At 38.8% G+C, this 23,193-nt stretch overlaps 2 protein-coding genes across 5 annotated transcripts in view; both read right to left on the reverse strand.

Moving 5' to 3' along the window:
- Positions 1–6,152: 6,152 nt before the first annotated feature.
- LOC137004337 (SPARC-related modular calcium-binding protein 1-like) lies at positions 6,153–21,610 on the reverse strand. The gene is made up of 11 exons (XM_067364582.1): positions 19,039–21,610; positions 15,974–16,145; positions 15,770–15,885; positions 12,743–12,842; positions 12,275–12,325; positions 12,106–12,168; positions 10,084–10,164; positions 9,810–10,002; positions 9,659–9,738; positions 9,388–9,481; positions 6,153–6,630 (listed from the first exon to the last, which is right to left on the reverse strand). The coding sequence occupies exons 1-11, from the start codon at positions 19,117–19,119 to the stop codon at positions 6,384–6,386; spliced, it is 1,278 nt and encodes a 425-aa protein (XP_067220683.1). The 5' UTR covers positions 19,120–21,610; the 3' UTR covers positions 6,153–6,383.
- Positions 21,611–21,651: 41 nt separating this feature from the next.
- Positions 21,652–23,193, reverse strand: part of actn4 (actinin, alpha 4) — a 52,120-nt gene continuing 50,578 nt past the window's right edge. For all 4 annotated transcript variants that reach the window (XM_067364552.1, XM_067364553.1, XM_067364554.1 and 1 more), the window contains 2 exons: positions 22,407–22,565; positions 21,652–21,999 (listed from right to left, as the gene is read on the reverse strand). In XM_067364552.1, coding sequence (XP_067220653.1) covers positions 21,841–21,999; positions 22,407–22,565 — 318 coding nt within the window. In that variant the 3' untranslated portion in view covers positions 21,652–21,840. The remainder of the gene's footprint in view (positions 22,000–22,406; positions 22,566–23,193) is intronic.

Genomic DNA, 23,193 nt, shown 5'->3' on the forward strand with positions numbered 1-23,193 from the left:
AACAAGCAGGTGTAAACTTGACAGCCGGACGTAGCGGTGTTTCAGTTCAACACAAGCAGTCAGAAATTAGTTAAGAAAAGTTTCACGAACCTTCGGTAAGTTACTCGTTTTAAAACGAGCATTGAAAGAAGGAAAACTCGCGGTTCAGTAAGTGAGTCATTTGTTGATGGTGAATTCCTGAAGTGAGTGAAAATAAAATGAATCATGAAAAGCTCAAAAGAGTCATTTGTTCGTGAATCGGAGCGTTGTTTGTTTTGGCATGCAGCTCGCGAGGACAGGACTCAATAGAAGGACGTACGCGCTGTTTTTATCACCACATTCAATTCAGACTTCAGAATTACATTCACAAATGTGGTAAATATGATTTTTCTTAATGTTGTGGCGCTGGAGAGTCTCTGACATAACCACAAATTAAAACGTTTCTCGAAAATCAACGATATAGCCACAATTAAGGTGATTAAAATAGAGCATGTAAAGGGATTTTTTTTAAGTATTTGATTTTTATATATAAAAAATAAAATATACAGATTATTAGATAATCCGCGAAACAAACCGTTGAGCTCATCTGCTTTTGGCGCTTAATTTGAATCGCGAAACCACCAAACGTTTGTGATTTGATTTGAATTGATTCGTTTCTATGGGAACCGTGGAACGTAATAGCGTCCATCGCTGACGTCACAACAGAGCGCTATTTAAAGACTGCGCTTCGAATCTCGCTTTCATAGCGACTAATGTTCATCCAGAGTTTTCATGTTTGAGTGTTCACATACATACGGTAATCTGTTCAGAGTCACTTGCAGTGTCTATATTGTTTGACAACAACTGTACATCTGATATTATCAGATTTCTTTTGATCTGTCAGCATTGGATACACAATGGCTTCTAACTACAGAGAGGTGTGTATGGAGATATACTTCAACGGTGAATTCTACTGTAGTGATAGTTGCTGGGTACCAGATGGGGAAGATGTGGAGTTGGAGTTTCAGCTCACCGATGCCATCTACAACCTTATTGGTACCGATCCATCGTCACAGATCCATCTGGAGCTGCAGGCTGAGACTGATGATGATGACATCTCAGTCAGTTACTGCGCTCTAGAGGGGAATGTTGTGAAGCTTCTTGCTGATAAGATCAAGACAACATCAGTCTGTGAATGCGGAGCGAAAGAGAAGTTTGAGTCACGGGTGTGTGAAGATCCGACTGACCCAGAAGGGCCTTCAGCCGAAGTGGCAGAGAGCAGCAGTGGTGTGGATGCTTCTCTTGAAGCCCCTGAGATCCGCCCAACAGGTGAATGTCAACAGAGCATTCGAGATGCAACATTACAATTAGATGCAAATAGAAATGTAAATTTACATATGTATTGACACATCACTTAAGACTTAACATTAATATAATTATTTTATATCAGTAAGTATAATATCATTAAACTGATATAAAGTTTAATGATATTAAACTTTATTGGCGTATTTCTTTATTGCACAATGCACATTTCTTAATATTATGCCAAAAATATCACTATTAATCAGGAGTTTATGATGATTGTATAATATCAGTCTTTAAATGCAAGATATTTAAAGTGTACCTGAAGTTTATCCGCAATAGTTCCACTTTTGCACAATCAAATATACTGAAGTATTTCTTTAGGTGGATCTCAGCACTACTTCCACACAATTAAAGTGCATTAAGTACAAAATTAGTTGTTCCAGTTTAGCAGACTAAGTATTTTAGTTTAGTATTGCAAAAGTGCAATTGCAGGGTATTTGTATTTATCACATAAACATGTAGGAATGTATTAGTAGGATACTTAGCACAAAATAAATGTATTTCAAATATTACATTTTTTTCACTAGGGTAATATGTTGTTAGAAATGTTTCTGATAACATATTATTTGCTTCTTTTTTTTTTCAGAAAGTACCAATGGGTGGATAAACACAATTGGCACATTCTTTAAAAGGCTTTTCTGGAGGGATCCGGCTGTTCCAGAGTCAGTGTGTGTCACAGATGCAAGCACTCCTGAGCCAACATCTGAATTGGATCTGGTCGATACCGAGCAATCAAGTGTCCCATTTCCAAGTATTCGTGAGCCGGAACCTGAACCAGAGGAGTCAACTGTCCCAGGTCCAAGCAGTTCTGAGCCAGAACCTGAATTGGACCTGGTTGATCCAGAGTCAGGTGTCCCAGGTCCAAGTGGTTCGGAGACATTGGGTCAGGAGGTAGACGTTGATGATGCCATCTCAGATTTGAAGAAACCTACACTGGTGTCTGAAGATCTGAAGATGGACGCTTCTCCTGAAACCCCTGAGGAGAACAGCCCAAAAAGTAAATATCAACAGAGCGTTCAAGATGCGGTTGTCACTACCTGCATTTTTCTGGAGTTAATTCAGTTGTAGAATGCGGTTGTCACTCCTGTAAATGACTGAACTGTGTGTGTACAGAACAAATGAGACGCAAACACAAATGACTTTCAAGTTGGACTAATTATTCATGTTTGATCTGTGGAAGATGTTTCTGAAAACATGTTATTTGTTTTCTTATTTTCTCAGAAAGTACTAAAGTGAAGAAGAAGAAGAAGAAGCACAAATTTTTTGCATTCTTCAAAAGGCTTTTTGGGAAAGATCTGACTGTTCCAGAGCCGTTGTGTGTTCCAGATGCGAGCACTCCTGAGCTGGAACCTGAACTGGATTTGGATGCTATCGAGCAATCAAGTGTTCCAGTTCCAAGCGTTCCTGAACTGGAACCTGATCTGGATCTGTTTGATTCAGATGAGTCATCATGTGACCAGGTTCCAACCATTCTTGAGCTGGAAGCTGATCTGGATCGGTTTGATTCAGATGAATCATGTGTCCCAGGTCCAAGCAGTGCTGTGCTAAGACCCAAAGCAAGCACTTCCAAGCAGCATCCATGTTTCCAATTGGAAGAGCGTGTGAAGGCCTGTAGAATGCATTACAAACCAGTCACTCAGGTCTGGAACAACATCTTCATTGGAAATGAGTAAGTCTACAACCCACCTTTGACTAATATAAACCATGTGATACCATATAAACCATTGATAATGTAATGCAGGAGTATGAACAGGAATCAAACACAATTATATTTCTACAATGTAAATCCTCATTAGCGAAAGACTAATCTAGACTCTTGTGTTCTTGTGCAGAGAGACAGCGAGGGACCGAATGAGAATGAAAGAGCTGGGCATTACTCACATCCTGAATGCTGCGGCTATGAAAAAGAAACTGAGGATCTTGTTGGGAATGCCATGGGAGCAAGACATGAAAAACACAGTTGACACCGGTGCCAGTTATTACAGAGGGATGAAGATCCGTTATTGTGGCTTGCCTACAACAAAGACTTCCAACATCAGCAAATACTTCTTGCCAGCTGCCAAATTTATCCACAAGGCCAAGGAAAACTCAGAAAGTAAGATCTTTTATCAAGTTTTCCACGGTGACAAACTGTTTGGGACTCTTTTTGACCGTCTTTCTGTTTTTATTTCCACAGATAAGGTGTTCATTCACTGCACAGATGGTGTCAGCTACGCTCCTACACTTTTTTTGGCATACCTCATTATCCACCAAAACATGACTGTGGAGGATGCCATTGATTATCTGGTAAAGGTGAAATACATCAAGCCCGACATTGACTTCCTGAGGCAGCTGGCAATCCTGCAATGTGGAAGTTGTGCACAAGCACAGATGTAAAATGGTGCACAGATTTGTTTAAAAAATGCACAGATCGTATTTTTTTATCTGTGCACTTTTTAAATATGCTCATATTGAAAAGTGCACAGATAAAAACAACATATCAGATTTTTAAAAAGTGCATAGCGAGGTTAGTAGAAGGAGGCGGGAACCGGATCCTAAAACGCACTGTCATCCAGTCCTGCACCTGCTGGGTGAACTCCTCCGCGATGCCCTCAGTGGACGGCTCGATACTCTTCCACCGCCTGGTGGCCGCAAGGAGACGGTTTTTCCATGTTCGGGCAGCCGGTAGGAGTTCCTCGGGACAGGCTCCGGCCTCAGAGAACGGCGGCGACTCCTCCGCTCCCTCACGGACTGCAGGCAGCCGCCCCTCCACTCCCCAGGCGGTTGGCAGCGAATTCGTCCGTCCCCCTGGCGAATCACTCCAGTCTCTGCTTGATGGCACCGCGGGTTCCCCACAGCGGCGAGGACTCTATGACAGTGCGTTCCTCCTTCCTCCCGGCCTCGCCCCTTATTTTTTAATAAAATATTACAATTGGTTTAGCATTGATGTCAGTGTTTCCGGTTTCTGAATGACATTATTCCTTGATATGCTTGTGGTGCGTGTTTGATTCTTCACATCTTTCTTTTTCCAAGAACAAATACCAAACTTTTTAGAAAATAGCAAGTGCTCTCCAACGGTTTTAAAAGCAGCTTGCTAAATGTTTATTCCCAGTAGTTTATTTGTCACTACCGAAACACAATAACACATAATTTAATCAGAAGAGTTACATTGAACTGTTAAGATTTTGTTTACATCTTCTTTGTAAATATATTTTTTGCTATTTTTAAAAAAAGGTTTTTACAGGTAAATCAATAACAACTAGAATTCTAACAATATGTCAAGTGTAAATTATGAGATTTGTTGTATTTTGAATCCAATCTTTCTTTGTAAAAGGCATAAAGTTTATCATACTGATTTCAAAGTTAAGGATTCATTAGTTTGAATATGCATTGAACCGAACACTATCATAACATCATAGATGATAATTCAATATACTTTTTTTTAAAAATCATCCCATGTTTTGGTTGTGACTGCTGGTAGCGACAACATCACTTTACAGAATTTTAACTCGCATACTAAAACATATTAAAATACTAATGATTTGCGTTACTGTACTAAAATTTTGTTTATTTCCCCCAAATAGTTACTACCAAAACAATGATGACATGTTTTGTCATGACTGTTTCTGTGCGGTAGTGATAATTTTGAGCCTAACTCAAAGATGCTAATCAGCATATGGTTAGCTGGACAGTTCTGAACAGTTGTACACAGAAAAAAAACTAAATTTTATCGAAAAAACCATTAAAAAATGATGTCACAACCAAAGCATCACCACATGTTCTGGTCGTGACTGTTTCGGTAGTGACAATTTTAGATACTTTTAAGCCTAGCTCAGAGATGCAAATCAGCACATGGTTACCTAGCACAGTTCTGAACAGTTGTGCACACATAAAAACTAAATTTAGTTGAAGAACACCCAAAAAGTTTACTTATTCTACCTAATCTACTTACGGAAAAAATGGAACTGGAACTGCGTTCGTTCCGTAAGTAGAATAGGGAAGGCGTAGGTCATACAGCGTAAGCTTTTTGAAGAATACTGAAGTGCGGTTTTGGCGGAACCACTTGGAAGGTGATCATTTGTTTATATTTGTTTATATATTTTTTTATATTATGACCGGTCGTTTCACTAGATAAGACTCTTATTCCTCGTCTGGTATCGTTTAAAGCCCTTTGAAGCTGCACTGAAACTGTAATTTTGACCTTCAACCATCTGGAGGCCATTGAAGTCCACTATAAGGAGAAAAATCCTGGAATGTTTTCATCAAAAACCTTCATTTCTTTTCGACTGAAGAAAGAAAGACATGAACATCTTGGATGACATGGGGGTGAGTAAATTATCAGGAAAATTTTATTTAAAAGTGAACTAATCCTTTAAGTGGAAAAAAGATATTAAGTAAGATTTTTCAGTAATTAATTCATTTATTCTTAGTATCATTAAGATACTGTTATAGTTTTTATTAATGTTTTGAATTGGTAATCATTCCTCATTTTTATTTTAGTTAAAGTTGTAGTAATTTTGTTGTGTTTTTGTCATTTGTCTATATAGATTTTATTTGTATTTCAGTTGTAGTTATTTTTTAGTACATCAAGTTAAACTAAACAAAAATAAGGAATGTTGCATTGGCATCTATCTGAAATAAAATGAGTTTAAGTTTTTCTATATTTTATTTAGTTAACATTTATTTTATTTCATGCAACAGTTTTTATTCCAGTTTGCTAGAATAACCCTGGTCATATGCTGAATTATTACAATGTTCATGTACTGTGTCCAAACTCACTCTCAGCCACTCAAACACAGACACACACACTTGAGCGCTCCAGCGGTCAGAAAGGCTTACCCGTGGATATTTTTACACAACCAATAACAAGTCCTTTATTTGAAAGGCACAGTGTTTGGACTTGCATAAGTAAAAAGGTCAGAGCGCCAGCGAGAGCTGAAACAGATTCAAAAACCCAGAGTGAAGTGATTGAACGCTGCAGTCAGAGACTCAAAGGAGCTGTGGAGAGATGAAGGTCAAACTAAAGTCTGAAAGCATTTCCAAAGATACTTCATCTTGCACAATATTTATGGAGTTCAGCCTCAAATGCCAAGACAGGAAGTGAGTTCTTGAGAGCTGAGGCGTCGGTCTGCGTTACGGTCACAGAACTGCATGAACTTCTTGGCACAGCGGCGAGGACGCAGAGTTCTGCGGAGCATGAGCCGGAACGGACGAGCTTCTGGCTCGCTGAGAATCCCATTATCATCTGCGTCCAGCTGCATGAAGTACCGACGGAGAGTGTGAACAGAGGGCGGAGAGGTGGGGACGTGAGGACGGGCCTCGGGGGTCCTGGAAGAGCAGAAGAACTCAGTTAATGATGGACGTTCTGGATCAACGCCACAGAAATGATAATGTAGAAATACATTTAAAATCATTAGGAAGATTACAAAGATCACATTAAAGGTGCAGTATGTAATATTGAGAGCTAGTGGTTGAAATGGGTACTGCAGTCCAAATTCTAAATATTGGAGAGAGTTGTTCCTGCACCTCATCCTCGGACTCGACAATAACGCCGGTTGCCAGATTGAGGAGACGCAACAGGAACAAGCGCAACTGTCAATGGACACCGACGAGCCTTAAACTGTAAGTTGATCAGCTAATGTATATGTTTGCAATGTTTTATTGCCGAGGCTTTTTAGGTTGTGTAGAATCTGCGATCTGTGACCCAGTTTATTTGCTGCCTTCCATAGCTGCAATATGTTGTGTTTTCCACCATCTAGCAACACGGGCTGTCAAAATACTATTGGGGAAATTTCATAGTAGAATAACTGGTATTTTTATGCTTTAGTACGGTCAAAAAATTACATACTGCACCTTTAATGAATTTATTAATTTAAATTATTGAATCAACATTGTGAGTTCTCTATGTAATTTTAAAGCAGTGTAATTTTAGTATTATTTATATACTATTGAATTTTTATATATTTTCTGTTTTCATTTGTAAATTTAAATTTTCTATTAATTCTGTGCTTGTGATTTTTTAAATATATTTTTATTTAGCTTTATTTTATTTCAGTTTTAGTCATTTCAATATTTCAACAAACTTATTTTATTTCAGTTAGTTACAAACAGCATTTAGTTTTTTTAATAGTTTTAGTTAATTATAACACTGTTTTAAAAGTGAAATGTCTCAATTCAGCCACCAAACTGAAATGCAAAAATGATGTTTTCATACATACAATATAGTCCCCCGTAGTATAATTCTATCTCATCTTCTAACTCATCTTTAAACACCAAAATGACATATTTAAAAAAAATTTCCAGTGAAAAAAAAAAATCTTCATGCCTTAAAATAGCTTGAATGTAATACTGCGTTCACGTCACCTCGTATTTACCGGATTCTTGAAATGACAACACGTGACGTTATATTCGGAGCTGTTCATGTCCTCGGACTGGGAATTATGCGTTTCCATGGCACCACTATCAACGCCTAGCCTGACTTCGTCATACTCATGTTCTAGGCAGAATGTGAGTCTGATACTGCTCCATTGCACTTGAATTATGGGGCGTGTCTTAACCGAACCAGTAAAAAAAAAAAACTCTGCATTCAATTGGATAGACCTACAACCAATCAGAGCAACGCAGTAAGTGACGTATGTTGAACTTGTACTTAAACTTTTTCCGAATCCCGTTGGAAGGGATTACAGACGTGATAGCGGAATCTAAACATCTTACTTCTCCAGCTGCAGTCATCGTTGGTGAAAACCAATTCAACCCAAGCGCTCTTTGATGACGTGGGTGGTTACGTAACCGCAGATAGCCTGTCCATCATCGATTAAAGCCCGCCCTGGCAAATTGATTGGCTCGGCCTTCTGGGAGCTGAGCATAATTACTCCACAATGGATCGAGTCCAGACCGAACTTCCCGTCCAAAAAATTTTGTGGGCGGGGTTCGGGCTGGCATCCAGGCTAATCAACGCCTAAATAAATCTACAGCGGTCAGGTGGTACAGCGGCCACGTGGTACATGTGGGAGCTTTCAGAAAACTCCCAGCTTACAAGCTGTATTTACGAGCTCTATGAGGATGTGAACGCTTTTTACAAGCTAGAATCGCGTAACTACAGGAATTACGAGGCCGCGTGAACGCACCTTAACTCTATATACTTGCTCAATATGCAAATAAGCCCCGCCTCCACTCACTCACGCCAGCTCAGAGATCCACTCGGTCAACTCACTGAGGTAAACGCTGCTCAATGGTATGGCTCTTTACAACGTCAGATAGGGCTGCACGATTAATTGGACGATTAGAAAAAAAACATTGAAATCCCACTTAAATCATTTGGCTTAGTGCGATTATGAAATCGCAAAGCTGTAATTATTTTTTTATGCACAGCTTGTCAATGAACTATGGCTCCAAATGCTGATCCATCTGAAAGCACTGCGAGTTTGAATCGCTTATAAAGTGCATTTGAAAAAGCAACACGCGTCAAACATCTTTCCAGACATGAGAAGCATTTACTAACATCTTGTCCAACAAAAGATGTCATTTAATAACATGTTTTTATTCCAAACTCACTTCATAACGACAGTTGAGCGCACTTCTGTGAGATGATGTGGCTTCTTACACAGTATAAGGCGATCATGTGTTTATTAGTCAAAGCGTTTCAATCTTCTGTTTATTCAGCTACAGCGATAGTATGGGATTTCCTGGAATGACTCGTGTTCTAGTTTCTGCACAAGGGCGCCCTCTGGCTTTCACATGGAGAAGCGTTTACTACTGATCACAGCGCCGTACGCTCTGACAAGCTGCGCATAAAATAATAATCACAGCCTTCGCCGAATCGTGTGCGATAAATCATGCAGACCTAACGTCGGACGCATAATGGTCTTTAATATTTATTGGTTGAATAAGAAACTGATGTGTCGTCAGTTGTTGTTTCAATGTTGAAAGAAATAATTGAAGGTTAACAAAACACTTGAAGATGTTGAAATTAAACTCAACCTTGACCCATGTGTTGCGAGTCACAGAGTGACTCTGATGACTCAAAATCTGTTGCCATTATGTCTGTAATATCTGCTGACTGTAATCGATGTGCGTGTCTCTAACCTGGAAGGAGAAGATGGAGCAACACTCTCAACTTCCTGCTGAAATGCTTGTATTAAATTCTTCAAAAAGTCTGTCTTTCGTACACTGGGACAGCCTATACAAACACAGACAGATATCACAAATTAAATTGGTGATAAGTATTTTAGAGAGTCAAATAGGCTAAAATCTGTATATATCAATATTCACCAAACAATACAATAAATACTGCATTTAAAAAATTCAACTTTGGAAAAAGGCTAAACAGTTTTGTCTATACAACTATAGATCTGACCTGAGAGAGGTGTTTCTGTGTAGCTGTTGTTGATGATGAGCGTGTGTGTTTCCTGAGAGCTGCAGTCAGGCAGTTGGTTCCTGTACACAGAATCATTTTCAGTTTTCTACACTGGCTTACACACACAGAAACACACATACAGTCTCCCAACCTGTCAGAAGTTCCCGGGATGGGCCGCCCCGAGTCCACTCTCACGCACCAGCAGTATCCTGTGCCGCTGTGGCATTGAATGGATTTGTACCGCCCATCTGCACTGCATTCTGGGATAAAACGCTCTTCTGACCCCTGAATGCCCGCTTCAGAGAGCAAAGACAATCTCTCATGTTCACAGTTCTTTAGAGAGTCTGCAGGAATACAGAGTGAGAATTTGAACAAATTCAATCATAAAACACTCAAATGAAGCCTTGATCATCTCTCCTTCTCACCTGTGGGTCGTCTGACGGGACGGTTTCCATTTGGGTCAGAGTTCAATAGGATTGTCACCCAAAATGGAGGTGCAGTGACTCCTGTATTTAAAACCACACACAATATATATATATATATATATATATATATATATATATATATTAGTTCCTCTATAATCCAGGGCTTAAAAACGAAAAAAAAAAAAAATAAATAATTCCACTCCGAACAGAATCAGTATTTTAACGTTTCTGTTCCAGCGTTCCAAACATTCCGAAACCGGTTTGATTTGAAAAAATAACAGTTAATAACGTTTTTTATTTTTGCATGTAGCCTACTTAATAATAATTATAATAATAATAATAATAATACGTACAGCATTTTATTTATTAAAAAAACAAAGAGAGTGTATTTGCTGTCTTAGCCAATAGGCCTACAATTATCTTTTATAACAAGATTCTGTCCAAATAAACCTATTAAACGAAACAAAAAACAATGGTTTATAAATTAAAGTCATTTTTCAAGATATTTTAATGTTTGCTGCATGGTTAAAAATACAGACGCTCTTCCTGTTGCATTTTATTATTACATTACATTATTACATACATATCTTTATTTATAATGTTTGTAAACATAAATTATGAACAAAACTGCCCTATATTATTTTTGTACTCCACAAAAAAACCTCTAAAATTAACAGTTGGACTATTCAGGCTATATAAACATCAAAGCCATTCCAGCTTCTATTGCTATATTCAAGGTGAGTTTATTTATTGGAAATAAAACTAAATAAGATGCAAAACGAATTAATTTAAAGTGAATCTGTAGCCTACCTTTCTCATTCGGCACGAATCCAACAGTTTACTTTTTCGAGACGAATGCTAAACTGTTGTAGCTTACTTTACTCGCATTATCGACGTAAAACATTATCCTTCACACATAACAGCACAGTGAGGTGGTGGTAAATGGCAGATTGTATTACAGAATTGAATTGAGCAGTGTAATGTTTGGTTGATTCTATTTTATTTGATTATTTAACAGGCTGCAATATCAAGTAAGCAATGCAAGAATTTTTGTGCACGCATGAGGTGCCGGCGCGACCACTGGATTTGTTTTCCTTCTATAAGACAGTTAACTGTCTCCATAATTTATGGTCATACAGGTAAAAGCAAAACATAATTCATACATTTACAAAAGACTCAAAATACCGGTTTCCTTTTTCTATCTTTGGTGTGTGCCACAAATAACCGCTTTTGTTTTGATAAATCTGTAGACCTAATTATTTAAGTGAAATATTTCACGTAGCCTATAGGCCTAAATATTCCCTTTTATTTTATGTGTTATGTGGGTAGGCCTATAGTTTTCTCCGTTCTCAGAAACGCTGCAGATGTGTGATGTGATGTTGAAAATTGTACTATCCTGCAAGCTGGTTTCAAAACGCACAACAAGCTGCATATTACTTGACATTCATTTTCACTTAAATGTAGGCCTAATACTTGACGGTTGGTGACATATCATCGGAAAGACTAATGCCAGGGCATTGCCATTGTGACTCACCTAACCTATGATGACTTGACAGCTGGGCTGAGCGCGACAGCGCGGGCATTTCACATACGTTGAATGCGTCAGCATCACATTTGCATAGGCTGTACTATTTGAATTTGTGATTGGTTGACTGCCAAATCAAAATATTAAACAGAATGATAAAATAACGTTATTAACCAGTTAATGGATATTTCAAATTAGCGTTTGTTTAGAATGATTACATTTGATTTCGTTTCCGTTTCTGGTTACGTTACGGTCAATTTCGTTTGTTTCCGGTTTTCGTTCCCTGAACCGGTTCAGAGCCCTGCTATAAACAGAAGAAAACAATATGTAAAAATGTGTTTTTTTTCCCATGTTCTTTTCATTAATGTTGATTTGTGTTTTGCTCATATTTGAGCATTGTTGATCACTGAATTTATGCAAAGGACTGCAAATACAGATCTAAAATCTGTTTTTGATGACAAAATCAATTGAGTAGAAATGTAGTGAAGTCACCTGACCTGCAGCCGTTAACACAGAGCGCTGCTCAGGATCAGGAGTGGAGCGCCACTGAACACCTCGCTCTAAACCCAGAGAGGAACATGTCAGTAACGGGACCTTTATTTCACTATACTGTAATATTTGTGTATGTGTGTGTGTGTGTGTGTGTGTGTGTGTGTGTTCTCTCACCCGCTTTAGCTAATTCCACGTCAGTTTTGTGAGCAATATCTGACATCTGACCTTCAACACAGATAAGTGAAAAACAGTTTGCAGTGTCTGTATCAGAGTTATTATTGTTAGTTAAAACTAAAACCATTAAAAAAAATGTATTATTTGAAATAAAATAAACATTTCTCATTTTCATTTAGATTAAGTTTAAGTAGGCCAACTAAAATATCTCAGACTAAAACTTAATTTTAGTCTAACAGTTTTCTGATCACAGTTACGACTTTTTGAAATGTGTTTTCATCGTAGTTGATGCATGTCTTCTAATCAGATAAAAACATTTTCCTAAATCGAGCACATACGTCTTTTATGCGCATTTTTAAAGTCCATTTTCTTTTGATGGGATATCCCAAAATCCACATAAAAATAGGTGACTGGCTAAATAACACTGGTTTGTCTCACTAGTTTATTCGACTCACAAACAGAGCTCACCAGTGCAGTTGGGCCGCAGGTGTAGGACAGAGCTTCCGCTCACTGGAATCCCATCAGCGCTGGAGCACCAGCAGTAACCTGTCTGATTGTGACACTGCACCTACAGGTCAAAGGTCATGAGAGGTCATGCAAGGTTGGAAACTGATTGGGGCCAAAATGAACAACACTGCCTACAAATGAACCAAATGTCACGCGTTGCTGCTGCAGTAAAGCGAACAACTCAGCAGAATATGGCAACAAACAGTCTTTAATCCAATAATTCAGAACAAGAAAACCCAAGAGAACTACCAACCATGTGAACTCAGACAATACTGGACAAATGAACTGAGGAAACTCAGGGCTTAAATGCATTGGGAGAGTAATGAGGTAACTAAATGAACAACAGGTGAATGTAATCAGTAACTAAAGAAACAAACTAGGACACATTAGGAAACTAGGTAAAATGAAAGTGCACACAGACAAACAGGAACAGGGAAAACAGAACCAAAACACAATGAAACTAAATCAAAACAGATCATACACGTTACACTTTCATTTATTTTGAGCTTATGAATGCAACGGCCAATCAGAGGAATATGACTTTGCTGTTTCCTCAAACACAAAATGCTTTTAATGTATTTTATTAATCAACATTGATAATCTTTATACCAATATCAAGACAAATAATAATGATTTTGTCATAATACTGCTGCACTATTCTATAATGAGTTTATGTTTTTTAATTTATAGGCTATTTATATTTATGTGATTGTTGTGTACAAACCCGATTCCAAAAAAGTTGGGACACTGTACAAATTGTGAATAAAAAAGGAATGCAATAATTTACAAATCTCATAAACTTATATTTTATTCACAATAGAATATAGATAACATATTCAATGTTAAAAAAAAGTGAGACATTTTGAAATGTCATGCCAAATATTTCATGAGAGCTACACATTCCAAAAAAGTTGGGATAGGTAGCAATAAGAGGCCGGAAAAGTTAAATGTACATATAAGGAACAGCTGGAGGACCAATTTGCAACTTATTAGGTCAATTGGCAACATGATTGGGTATAAAAAGAGGCTCTCAGAGTGGCAGTGTCTCTCAGAAGACAAGAAGGGCAGAGGATCACCAATTCCCCCAATGCTGCGGCCAAAAATAGTGGAGCAATATCAGAAAGGAGTTTCTCAGGGAAAAATTGCAAAGAGTTTGAAGTTATCATCATCTACAGTGCATAATATCATCCAAAGATTCAGAGAATCTGGAACAATCTCTGTGCATAAGGGTCAAGGCCGGATAACCACCCGTGATCTTCAGGCCCTTAGACGGCACTGCATCACATACAGGAATGCTACTGTAATGGAAATCACAACATGGGCTCAGGAATACTTCCAGAAAACATTGTCGGTGAACACAATCCACCGTGCCATTCGCCGTTGCCGGCTAAATCTCTATAGGTCAAAAAAGAAGCCATATCTAAACATGATCCAGAAGCGCAGGCGTTTTCTCTGGGCCAAGGCTCATTTAAAATGGACTGTGGCAAGTGGAAAACTGTTCTGTGGTCAGACGAATCAAAATTTGAAGTTCTTTTTTGAAAACTGGGATGCCATGTCATCCGGACTAAAGAGGACAAGGACAACCCAAGTTGTTATCAGTGCTCAGTTCAGAAGCCTGCATCTCTGATGGTATGGGGTTGCATGAGTGCGTGTGGCATGGGCAGCTTACACATCTGGAAAGGCACCATCAATGCTGAAAGGTATATCCAAGTTCTAGAACAACATATGCTCCCATCCAGATATCGTCTCTTTCAGGGAAGACCTTGCATTTTCCAACATGACAATGCCAGACCACATACTGCATCAATGGCTGCGTAGAAGAAGGATCCGGGTACTGAAATGGCCAGCCTGCAGTCCAGATCTTTCACCCATAGAAAACATTTGGCGCATTATAAAGAGGAAGATACGACAAAGAAGACCTAAGACAGTTGAGCAACTAGAAGCCTAGACAAGAATGGGACAACTTTCCTATTCCTAAACTTGAGCAGCTTGTCTCCTCAGTCCCCAGACGTTTGCAGACTGTTATAAAAAGAAGAGGGGATGCCACACAGTGGTAAACATGGCCTTGTCCCAACTTTTTTGAGATGTGTTGATGCCATGAAATTTTTCCCTTAAAATTATACATTTTCTCAGTTTAAACATTTGATATGTCATCTATGTTGTATTCTGAATAAAATATTGAAATTTGAAACTTCCACATCATTGCATTCTGTTTTTATTCACAATTTGTACAGTGTCCCAACTTTTTTGGAATCGGGTTTGTAAATACATGTATGCCACCTCTGAGCAGCATTAGACAGTCTGTGTAAATAAACACAAATGCCATGTCAGATACTTCTGTTCCACCTTTGCAGTGTAAAGATGGCTTTTGTTTACATTGATAACATTTTATTGGTATCAGTCAGTATTCTGATTGACTTAAGTAATTGGTTAAATTTAAGTATTTGACATAAAAGACAGATACATTGAATAAGTTAATAAGGTAATTATTATTATTGTTGTAATAATATAATAATTGTCCTTACAATTCCAAATCAATTCCAAAAATCAAAGAAAAGTTAAAATCACCAAAAATTAAAAATTGACAATTTTTTTAATATGGAATATTGCAGTATTTATAAAATATTTATGTGTGCACATCATTATTTTCATAATTTTTAAAAAAATATTTAATCAAAATAACTTCCCCTCACTCTTGCAGCAACATCTCTTCTCATCTCTGATGATGTGTTTACTGCCGCAAGGGTGGGGCCACCTGTCAACCACATGCGATCGACCAATAGCAAACCACATCCATATAACCATTCAATCAATTACAGTTGGACAAAATCACATCTCTCCCTAAGTTTTTCTTGTTCGAAAAGTTGTTTTACTTGGATATACATTACAATAGGGAAGAAAAGACTATCGCAACTTCCATTTCAAGCAGACTTTAATTTCTGACCCCTTTAAATTCTGACCCTGGGTTAAAAACTAGCATCACAATACCTCGGCGTAAGTTCCATCGGCTTTGCATTCTGGGATAAAAATGGCGACAGAATCCAAACGAGCACTGGCCCTCAGAGCTTGAGAGCGAGCCAGCTGACATTTAGACCTCAATGCATCTGCTGACAAACACAAAATATGCTTAAGACATCGTCCAATGAGAGCAGAAGAAAATTCTGTTTTCCTGTGATGAGTCTGGTGCTTCACCTGTGCATGTTGATAATGTGTCCATCCTCAGCTGGCTGTTGATGCACTGTGCACGTTGAAAGGAACACAGAGATTTATACATTCGGCCGTTGCTGCCACATACTGCCTGATGGCTCCCTCTAGCACAGTCCAGCACACACGTCTGAGGCCGCTGCCTGTCCAAGACCAGCAACTATAATTAGAGAATGGGAGGGGGGCAGGTTATTTTCGCATCTGGCTGAATGTGAAAGGCTAGTCTGTGTAAAAGCTCTCAAAATGGGCAAAAAAAAGGCAAACATGGTGTCTGGCTGAGGAACAGCAGTCTACTGTCGTGAAAAATGCTGGAGGTCCCATGATGCGTAAGGTGATGCGAGACAATTTAGACACACTAATGAAAGATTTATATTTTTGCTCTCCCTCAAAGGACAGATTATCTTGTTGAAAGCAAGTGAAAAGAGTGCATATGTATATTTTAAATAGCCCCAAGATAAAATATATATAAAAAACTATTCTCCTGCATTTGAATGTGGCTTCCTCTGAGGTATTTAATTAGAGAGAGAATAATTAAAGTTTGGTAAGAAAGCAGTTTGTTTGCTCTCAGTCTGAACTGGTTAATATTGGAAGAAGAAACTTTCTATAACATATTACATTTTTTTGTACTGTACATAGAGATGTAATGTGGGGAAAAAAGGCAAAACAGTTGAGACTTATAATAGCACAGATTCCATTTAGTCATGAATTTCCCAAACATCTGTGGCAGTGTTTACTGAATCCATGAAAAGAATAGAGCAGTGTGTCCATTAATGAAGCCCGAGAGAGAGCTTGCAAAATGACTTGCACATGTTCGCAACACCCGACATTTGTGATAACATCTCCACCTCTAATGAGTGTGTATATGTGCAGATATATTCTAACACACAATCATTATGAAAAACCATGAACACCATCAGTTTTTAGAGAAATTCTACACAACATGCTGTTTGTGTTTACAATAAAATTATATTTATTAAAGCTGCAGTCCGTAACTTTTTTGGTTAAAAATGATCTAAAATCAATTTTTGAGCAAGTACATAACCAGCCAGTGTTAAAAACTCTCTCTTTACCTTAGCCTGATTCACAACGGAAAACTTGTCATAATGTTTTATAATTCGGGTGGTACTGGTGGGTTTCCACAGGAAATTCGAGCATGCAGCCGTTGTCCCAGCTAGTAGACTATATGGGATGTGAGGATGCAGCAGGTGACGGATCATTTATAGCCTTTTCTCACAGCAGCTGCAATAATTAAACTTATCATTTTGATGGTGGATTGTAATCTAGAAAGATCCAAATGACAATCATCAGTGACAACTGAAGATTCACCCGTAGTCAAAAGCAAAAGACGTCGGACTGCGGAGTATCTACATAATTTGAAATCTACAGGTAACGCTAATATACACTAAATACACATAGTCACGCAATGCTGATGTTGTTAACAATTTGAGAACAAAGTATAACAATAATAATAATTTGCACGGTTTGACATGATCCAAGCTAAGCGATCGTTAGATTTAATCACCATTGGCAGCGCAATTTATTGTAATGCTTTTTGCTCAATTGGTCGGAACAAAAGTAGCAGACATGTTACTTGTTCAGAATGACATTTTCTGGTGAAAATTAATATTTTGGTCAAACTTCCAAGATGTAGAATCTGTGTTTCCAAAGTACAGTATCCACACCGGTGTAGTGACTGACAGCAAACATTAGATTCATCCGTGATGAGGAGACGTGCCGAGGCACAACACATGTAAAGATGATAATTCCGCAAATAACTTGTAAAATGTGTAATCATTTTTGTATAAAGGGCAAGTCTCTACATGCCCCATCAGATTTATATTTTATGTACGTTGTGTGGTTTTATTTCATATTTTCTTATTTAAATAATGTCTGTTTCCCCTAAATGTTGCTGTTGAAAGGACCACTTTTTAGGACTCAACTATAAGATTATTATACAAATTCTATTATTTCACAGACAGAGTCAGTCAAGGTACTAAAGTAATGCTTCATTTTTGGACTCTTATGCATTTCCTTAAGCATTTATTGATCTTGATTTGCCAAAGTCATCAGGATGGAAGCTTTCCACACATTCATGGTTTCAAAACGCAACAGCAAGTGAAACATTAAAAGTGACATGAACACAGTTCTGCTTAAACCTGCTCCTGCCAAGAGCGCAGTAACAAACAACAGCCGGAGCGTGTAAAGTCAACGATGTCTCTGTTGGAGAACAAGGCAGCACTGTGGACATGAGGCATGTCTAACAATTTTGTAACTGTGAATGAAAATAAATACACAGTCTTAGTGGCCTCAGGTGGTTGGTTTAGTAATGATTGAGAGATGTGGTGCCATTTTGCTGACAGGTGTGCATATTTTAAATTTAATGCCAATTTTTAGTCCTTCTATTACATATGACCCTTTTGAGGATGGAGCTATTTTATAGAATAGAAATTCTGTATTCTTGTGTACCTTTCAAACAAAAAACTCTTTTAGCCTGTTCAGATTTATGTGGCTCAGTTTTCCCCAATGCTCTGACATTTCCAGGTGGCATTTTTGCAGGTCAACAGGTGTTTGTTTTGACAAGGAAATTTATGACATACAACAGTACTATACGCCTAAATCCACAAAACCCTTTTTACTTCAATAGGATTTGCTTCACTCTACAAAATGCTGGGTTGTTTCAACACATGTTTGGGTCAACTATGGAAAAACCCAACTGTTGGTTTGTAAAATGTAATGTAAAAATTTATACCAACAGTCCAGTTTGTCCATATTTGACCAAAACATAGGTTGAAACAAAACATTTTTTAGTGTTCACTAGGATATTGATATTTCAAAAAGTGTGGCAAGTCCTCATTAAATCACACCACATCATTTAAATTATCTTAAATTTTCTGCGACAATTAGCATATGTAAAAGCCTATCTGTTAATCATATTTTTCCCTCAGATCTGGAAAAAAAATAAGCTTGCATCTGCAAAAAATGCATCACACAATACATTTTACACATGCAAGCTGAAATCAGGTACGTATTTTCGCCTCCAGTCGTGGGTTTACCTTATTTTCGTCCGTCATATTTACTGAATCTGACAACAGAAAGATGAGTAGAACGCGACAGGTGAACGTCAACGCCAGCATGATTCCCGCCACAACAGCCCACGTTCTGCGGTCCGTCGCGCTCTTCCCGCCTGCGTGTGAATTTAAACACAAGGCGCGCGTCCTCACCACAGTAACGGCCAGGATTCAGAGGTTGGTAGAAAAATCCCGCGCTTACTCAGGTTCTCATAACAGCCTGACTGTTCGTTGTCGATCCTACAGGTTTTTTCTGCGATGACAACCAAGAGACAGACGATAAAAATGGAAATAAGCTTAAACGCATTAAAAACGGTACGTCTTCTTTCACTCATGTTATTTGAAGATCTGGACACAGCCTACTGTACTGATTTCACATTTTCACTCAGGAACTCCTCCTCGGGACGGCTAGGAGGATGGTAAGTTAGATCTCTATTGGTTGTGTTCTTTGAGTCCTTACCCGTCTAAACTATTTAACAGAGCGCTGTTTTTATTTTTTAAGTGTATAATACATTTACTAGCACATACAGTATGGGTATTTTGAGCTTTCTTGAAATAATGTTCAACCTAAAAATTAAGCTTCATCCACAACATTTAAGGGGCATAATGCAGATTATGAGGGAAAATCGTAATATGCCAAACCTGTCTGTTACAGCTATAAACCATAGTCTAATAGACTATGCTAATAAATTTTTTGTCATCGATGTTGTTGACAGTACTTGCAGCCTATTGAAGCTAGAAAATGCTGTCAAGGCAAAATGTAAGCTTTAGTGAGAGGAAATCTCAAGCAAGCAGGGACACGGACACAATTCAAAGTGGTAATATTTTATAAGGAAACTTTATGTGTGCATGTGAAATTCACTTTTCATCTTGAGACAGAAAGCAGTTTTTGCAAATTTCCAGTACAGCAGATAACGTTTGATATTAAAGAGTACAAAAGAAGAAAGAAAAAAAAAAATCAGAATTCCAAATGCTTTTATTCAACTTTGCAGACGTAAGAGCAGGCTTTTGGTCCAAGTCTGTTCAAATCTCCTGAAGCCCATCTGCCCAACCCTATTCCCTCCCTTTACCCTTAATTTGTTCTCACTTGAATTCAACACTTTCGATTGCAAATCACCCCCGCCATTCCTTACAGAGCATGGTTGGTATTGGATACATGATTGCATAGATTTGTTAAACAGTAATTTATTTTAATTAAGACATAATGGAATGTTCATTAAGACTTCAGCTCTCCCACTCCTTCCCCTCAACCTCCAGAGCTGTACATTGGGTCCCTGCCCCTCCCTGTAGAAAGAGAAAAACTAGTGTACAACAAAAGGAAAGAAAAAAATGAGTGGGAGAGATAGCAACCTGCAACTACCAGGCACATTTGTACTTATTTCTGACTATATAAAATTCTCTTTTCACTGTTGATTCAGCAGCTGTGTAGTCATAGGCTCTAGTGGAGGGCTCACTACAAGGCTATGCTGCTCACATCCCCACTGAAGCTCTTACATGGACATTCAGTAATATTTGAAAGACAATTAAAGATGGATGCCAGATGGACATTAGTTACAGTTAATACATCCTTAAGGAACATGTCTATGAGTCTGGGAGTCAATAAGAGAACGCTGTATGGTTGATTGGGGATGGGGAAAAAAAATCCATCGACTTGATTCTTCAACCCCTCAAAAACACAGACCTGTAGCTACTGAAACCTGCCTACAGTACTCCGCAGGGGTGAAACTGCTCATTTTATAATCTTTGCTAATGACCTGAAGCGCTGTGTGACTGCCATGGGTATTCTGGCAATTCTGTGTACTGGAAAATAAGTATGTACAGCGTAGAATCCCACCAACTCAAAATTGCTGGAGCGGAGAGAAATAAAATGGGAGGAAAAAGCCGAGGTTAGATTTTCAAAGAGTTTCATCGATCCAGCAAAATGGGTTAAGAGGGCATGTCACAAGTTCCCTAACAAAACACTTGAGTCATTCTGTCCATTTCCCTACGATATACAACCTCGCTATATGCCAAATAACATATTCCAACCCCAAACCAAACCTCCCACCCCACCAACTCTAGCAAGAAGAAAACAAAATTAAAACAAAGAAAATAGCATGTTAACTGAAAAAGCTTGTGCCCTCCCCATCGGGGTAGAGGGTGCAGGTTAAGTGTCTAGGCATAGACTGAAGCTAAAGCAGATTCTTTAAGATCTCTTTAGTTCCATCCCAGAACAAACTAATAGATTTAATTAATATTTCTTTCATTTAATTAACTCAAAGGCTCAACATTAACTGTCTTTACAGGTTACTGCTGGTGAGAAATCACTTGAAAGCTGAAAAAACAGTGACCTTTCATATGATTTTAAGAGGAAACGGAAGAAGATTAAAGAACCTGAGCTGTAGCTACAGTCCAAAGCCACACACCCTCTTCCCTTGACACTGAACCTGCATCTCAAACTTTCCTTCTATCCTACAACTTTCCTTAAGCTCTCCAAGACTGACATGTTTTACACAGAATCAAAAGGTCATCCCTCAAAGTGTGGCAAGCTTCATCAACAGTTTCCCATAATGCCATGGTAACCCCCTTCCCCCAAACATCTATCCCCCCCCTCCCCCTCAGGTGTGCTATGAAGTCCCGTTTCCAACACTCTTAAATATCTTCCTCAGGAGCACTGATCTCTTTAAGGACTGGATGGTTGAGAGAAAGACAGATGTGGCTCCATCCAGCGCTCTCATCTATCTAGTCTGTGAGAAGATCAGCACTGATACAGGAGAGAGAGCTGCTCCAGAGTTCTGGAGTTGGTGCTTAGAGGTCACTCTCCCCGTACAGGGCGGTGGAGAAGGACATGTAGTCAAGAGCACCTGCCACCGCGTCAGGGCCTGAGTATGGTGCCATTCGGGCAATGCAGTACTCTGCCTGGTCAGGAGGAAGCTCACGCCTCAACTCCTCAGCTGTGATGTAGTTCTGAAAAGCAGAAGAGATGGGGTTAGATAGGTTCAAGTCCCATACAATGAAAACTTTCAGTTGCTCCTCACTGCAGTACACAAGATCCAGGGGGCGAGGTTGTATCCAGACCGAGGGGTTGGAGACGGGTAGGTTTAGGGATTAGTGTTTGGTGTAGGCAATCAGTACTGTGATTGACATGACCAATAAAAATCAGCTGCAGGGCAGCATTTGCCTGGCTTCTGACATCACACTTGGATGTGGGCCAGGTTAGATGTCCACCGCAGGCTGCAGCGAGACGCTTCTCAATATAAAGTGGGAGGTGTTGATTCTAGTTCCAACCTCGCCCCTGAATCCCGTGTTCTGCAGCAAGGACCATCACAAAAACTTTGGAAACTTTCAAACAGAGACACAGAGCACATTCTTACCTTGTCTCCGGCTAGGATCTTAAATGAGGCGATGACCTGGTCTGCGGTGTCTGTGTCAGTTGTTTCCCTTGACATGAAGTCGATGAAGGCCTGGAAGGTCACTGCTCCACTGTTGTTGGGGTCAACAATGCCCATAATGCGAGCAAATTCAGCATCACCCTGAAGAACAAAGGTTAGAGATTAACCCAGATAAACCAGGAGGAGAGTCCTGACCGTAAGTACAATTTTTAGGCACAGTATTTAATTTGAAGCAAATGGAAACGAGGCTGTGCAAAACAGAAGTACAGTTGGTTCAATGCGTTGATTTTAAGACTTCTTTCAGGGTTGTCACCTGAATTTTTAACAACAAAGCACACTGCAGAACAACTCACTGAACACTGACTTTACTTTATCCCCATTTTCATTTGTCAAGTTAAATATTGCATCAGCCTTGACTAAGGTCTATTAGAATCTATTCAGTAATCACTTTTTTCTTTTACAGGTCTCAACTTAAAAAAATAGATAAATCATATAAAATGTAACCAACAATACCAGACAAAACAGATACATTTTTAACAGCAAGCAAAAGCAGGACTTCAGGAGAAACTGAGATTGAGAAAGGAGGTAGCAGTACCAGGCTGTTCCCAGTGGAAATGAGCAGTGCGCGGAAATCATCGGTGTCCATTATCCCCGTGCGCTTCTACAGTTCGCAAAGGGAAGGATGAGAAAAGAAATAGAAAGGAAGCATGTGGAAAGCAGAGAATTTGGGGAGGTGAAGGGGTTTGATAGAGGAATCAGAGTGAGTTTG

Source organism: Chanodichthys erythropterus, chromosome 17, assembly GCF_024489055.1.
Source record: "Chanodichthys erythropterus isolate Z2021 chromosome 17, ASM2448905v1, whole genome shotgun sequence".
NCBI classification, from domain to species: domain Eukaryota; kingdom Metazoa; phylum Chordata; class Actinopteri; order Cypriniformes; family Xenocyprididae; genus Chanodichthys; species Chanodichthys erythropterus.

What these genes read in the sequence shown, in the direction of transcription:
- LOC137004337 (XM_067364582.1), bottom strand. Translation starts at nt 19,119, where the DNA reads ATGCTGGCGTTGACGTTCACCTGTCGCGTTCTACTCATCTTTCTGTTG. An exon ending in CCGATGGAACTTACGCCGAG is followed by an intron (nt 12,843 to 15,769) that starts GTATTGTGATGC and finishes TTTGACCTGTAG; the next exon opens with GTGCAGTGTCACAATCAGAC. An exon ending in CACAGAAACACCTCTCTCAG is followed by an intron (nt 9,482 to 9,658) that starts GTCAGATCTATA and finishes GTGTTTGTATAG; the next exon opens with GCTGTCCCAGTGTACGAAAG.